General features: G+C 44.4%; 1 protein-coding gene across 2 annotated transcripts in view; it reads right to left on the bottom strand.

Moving 5' to 3' along the window:
• Positions 1 to 283: 283 nt before the first annotated feature.
• The window catches only part of arhgef1a (Rho guanine nucleotide exchange factor (GEF) 1a), a 34139-nt gene continuing 30553 nt past the window's right edge, over positions 284 to 3869 (bottom strand). For both annotated transcript variants that reach the window (XM_062529445.1, XM_062529444.1), the window contains exons 20-22: positions 3729 to 3869; positions 3173 to 3353; positions 284 to 1733 (exon numbers count right to left, since the gene is read on the bottom strand). The exon at positions 3729 to 3869 is cut by the window's right edge and continues 180 nt beyond it. In XM_062529445.1, the coding sequence (XP_062385429.1) occupies positions 1669 to 1733; positions 3173 to 3353; positions 3729 to 3869 (387 nt within the window). In that variant the 3' untranslated portion in view covers positions 284 to 1668. The remainder of the gene's footprint in view (positions 1734 to 3172; positions 3354 to 3728) is intronic.

Below are 3869 nucleotides of genomic sequence, written 5' to 3'. Positions count from 1 at the left end.
AGGAGCAGAAGAGCTTGAACTCAGCCTGAAGAGTAAGACACTTCATATTTTGTATTAATTGCTGAAAGTACTTCACAGGCTGTTGTAACTATATGTACACTAAGTGGTCATGAATACCGTGGTAGGTGATACAGCCTATTAAAGTACTTTCAGAATTGCGTAGTGGCCCCGTTGTATTAAGTTGTCTGACAGCACTGTTGGCAAAGCACACAGAACTCAAAATAGAAAGGACACCAATTTCAGCACACAACACCCCATCTATTACTCCATGGTGAGTCACAGCAGCAAGACTTAAATTCTTTAATCATTCCTGAATGACAACAGAATCTTAATCATTCTGCGACCATACAGAGGAGACAACATCATATATAATTTGCCATGGCAGTCACATAAAAGGCAGGAGGACACAAGGCTTCTGTGGTTGGGCTGAGTGGCACAGATAGAAATATGGCACAAGCTTCAAATGTAGTCATATAATAATTAAGAAAAAAACACATTCAGAGATCGTGAAAAGAGTTCTCTTACAAAAGGAACTGATTCATGTCTGACTCATCTGCACTGATTAATGTGCAGTCCACTGGTTAAGAGACAATAATTCTTTTTACAATAAATCATTTCATTTCACACACTTTCATTTTCACAAAACGGAGCATACTGGAAACTAGTCCCTGATGAGCTGGAAACAGCCCAACCTGACACTTTGCTCTACCTGTTTAAGAGCATAACTGACCTCTGAACAGCCTCTAGTCACGAGACGTTGCTCAGTTTTTTTCAGTCATCGTTAAGTTTATCATTTATGGCTTTCCTCCCATAGAGAGTTTTGTGGAAAGGAATGGGAGATTTTCTTCTAACCGAAATGGCTGAGTAATAATAAATAAATAAAAGCAACAAGGCAATCAATTTCTAAAACAATAACATCTCCCGGATCACATTACGTGTGTGTATTACTTCAGAAATCAAGAGCTGATTAGGAATGTAAGTGTGTGTGTGTGTGTGTATGTGTGTGTGTGTGTGTGTGAGAGTGTGTCTGTGCGTGTGCATGCTTATGAAGTAGTCTCTGAAAGTATATCTACAGTACAATATCTTCGTGCAACATCAAAGAGCCCTACGAACCTACTTGGATCAATGTATTTCAGCCAGACTGCATCTCTATGGTCAGCTCATATGGTTACAGTCTCCCAGCACTACACTAATCCAAACTTAGCAAGTAATTTAAAGAAGTAACTGAAATGCTAGAGTTCATGAAATGATTTTGTCTCTTTTTTCCCCCTCATCGTTGAAAGCACCGCAATACATGTTTAGGACATCAGGCCTTAAACTCCAGGAAAAGGCTGCCTGGAAATCCAGCTTGCAAAAGTCCATCACTATCACACTTCCTGCTTTGGTACGTGTCTTCTCATTGGTCCATGAATGTTTGCAGCCATATGATGCAAATATCAAAAGTAAGGTCTTCATACGCATATTTTTTGTCACATATTGCCACGGATCATAAACTGTATAGCGAAAAAAACTAAAATACAAGGATCACAGAGTGGATATATTGGATAACTTAATAAAGTGAATACAATGCTTCTTTTGCAGAGCCCAGAGGAACACTGACACATACTTCAGAGTTCTACAGTCTGTCCGGTTCTCTGGGCTCTTTTGGAATGTTCTAGAATGTTCTCATTAGCAGTGAGACACCTCCAGGTCGCGGTGTTCCGCTGTCTCCTCCTCGGGAATGTCTTGCAGATCTGAAACAAACAATGGCGGCAAATCATCAATAAGGACATCTGGACAACCAGTAATGTGAACTAACTAACACCATATATCATTCATTAATAATGACAAAATGTAAAACCGTGTCGTGTGGAACCCTGTAATATGCAGTCATATGGTAGCCTAGATCTTGATGTGGGTCTGGCTCGTCAGGCTAGTCATATGGGACTACAGGCACATATATAAACAAACTATTAAACCGAGCTGAATGAACAGAACGGGGATAATTTTAGGTCTAGTTTGTGCCTCGGTGTGTGGCCATTAGCGTGTGCGCTGACATAAATAGTGACAGAGGGGCGGAAAGGAGCCACAGCAACCTGATGGCTTAGAGTCAAGCTTCTGCAGGCTCGGACTGCCCAGTGTCAGCTCGCTGTCTCTGGATCTGAAGACCTGCTGTCACAGAAGCTTTTAGCTTATTACTAGACTGACAAAGAGAGGCGGCTGCCCATCCTGAAATGCTAACCACCTACACGACCCATGGAGATAGGGAGAGGGAGGAGGAGGAGGAGGAGGAGGAGGAGGAAGATAGAAAGACGAATTTGCGAGGCAGACAAAACTGATGAGGTGTAGCTTGCTGTATCTGAGATAGAAAGAGAAAAATAGTGTGTGTGTGTGTGTGTGTGTGTGTGTGTTAGAATGAGAACGAGTGCCTTTGAAATTGGTGGATGTTTATTGCCTGTTCCTGAAAGTGTGTGTGTGTGCGTGTGTGTGTGTGTGTGTGTGCGTTGTGCCCACACACTTGTGGGACTGTGCCTGGGAGAGTGTAACTGAGTGCTTGTGTGCATCACACATCTCCTCTCCTGACCACATCGATTAGCGTTACATAACCCAGTGAGTGGGCAGGTATTAGCATCGTGGAGAGGCTAAAGTTTAGCGCAGCCGAGCTCCGCACAGCAGCCCTGCGGAGGAGCGCCAGCTCTTCTCTACTATGGCTCAGTCAGAGGCCAGAGCGCAGACTTCCTCCATTGTTAAACACACTCTTCGGTAATTCTCCGCATGTAGATCAAAGGCACTTCCACGGACTAAAACGAGCAACATCTTTTAATGTTTCGGAGCTGTTCTGACAACGGATTAATATAACGTTAAGTGTCGATATCGCATAGCTGTGCCACTACCGTGTCCTGAAGTGTATTTTTAGATGTGATGGGTGGAGGTGCGCTCTTTATTTCATAACATCGAAAAGAATAGCTACAGCAACACAGGGAGAGCCTCCCGATTCCATGATCTCATAGTAGGATAAACTACTGGTGTAGACTATAGCAATAAAAGCGCTTGTCAGTGTTCAGCACATACAGTACATAACAGTGGCTTACGTATATGCCTTACTTTACAGACGCCAGTTGCCTTTGTTTTACCCATCAAGGGAGAGCTATATTTATACTCTATGTTGTAATCAGCACATTTGCTCACAGACCTCTTGGGCTCTCGGACCGTGGCGACAACTTCACGTCGTCATCGTCTCCGTCGTCGTCGTCGTCGGAGATGATGTCGACGTCGCTGCAGCCCTGCAAGCCATCTGATTGGTCCATGGATTCCTGACTGGGTAATTGGGTGTCTGTGTTTGGGTCCGTGTCACTTTCCCTGCGTGTCGGGGCCTGGAAGATGTCAAAGGTCAAAGGTCAAATGTGAATGGAGCTGACCTCAGAAGGGACTACAACGGGTAGTGCAATAATAAAGTGTAAGGTAAGAAATTAAATCAGGTCCTTCAGGTTGTAAATGACCTTATTAGTAAATGTAGATGTGTGTGTGTGTGTGTGTGTGTGTGTGTGTGTGTGTGTGTGTGTGCGCGTGCGTGTGTTAGATAGTACATTACTTGTACTGTCTAACATTATTAAATGCAGCACTAATATTCTGTACCATATAAATTTGAAACAATCACTACCACATTGAATATTGATACATAATTCCGATACAGCATCCCGACAGCAAAGGTCAGTTGACCCCTGTGCTTCTCCTCCCTGCCCTCTGACCTGTTGTGAGGCTGCAGTCCCACTGCCGTCCCCCGGGGCGGCGCTGATGCTGCTGCTGCTCTTGAGCTCCTTCAGCTGCTTCTCCAGGTGGGCGCGGTGCTTCTCGCAGTCGCGGAGTCGTCCGTCGGCGCCCCGCAGCCG

The sequence above is a fragment of the Sardina pilchardus genome, chromosome 24 (genome assembly GCF_963854185.1).
Source record: "Sardina pilchardus chromosome 24, fSarPil1.1, whole genome shotgun sequence".
NCBI lineage: Eukaryota > Metazoa > Chordata > Actinopteri > Clupeiformes > Clupeidae > Sardina > Sardina pilchardus.
Note: the sequence above shows the minus strand (reverse complement) of the source record. Positions and strands in the feature narration are given on the sequence as shown.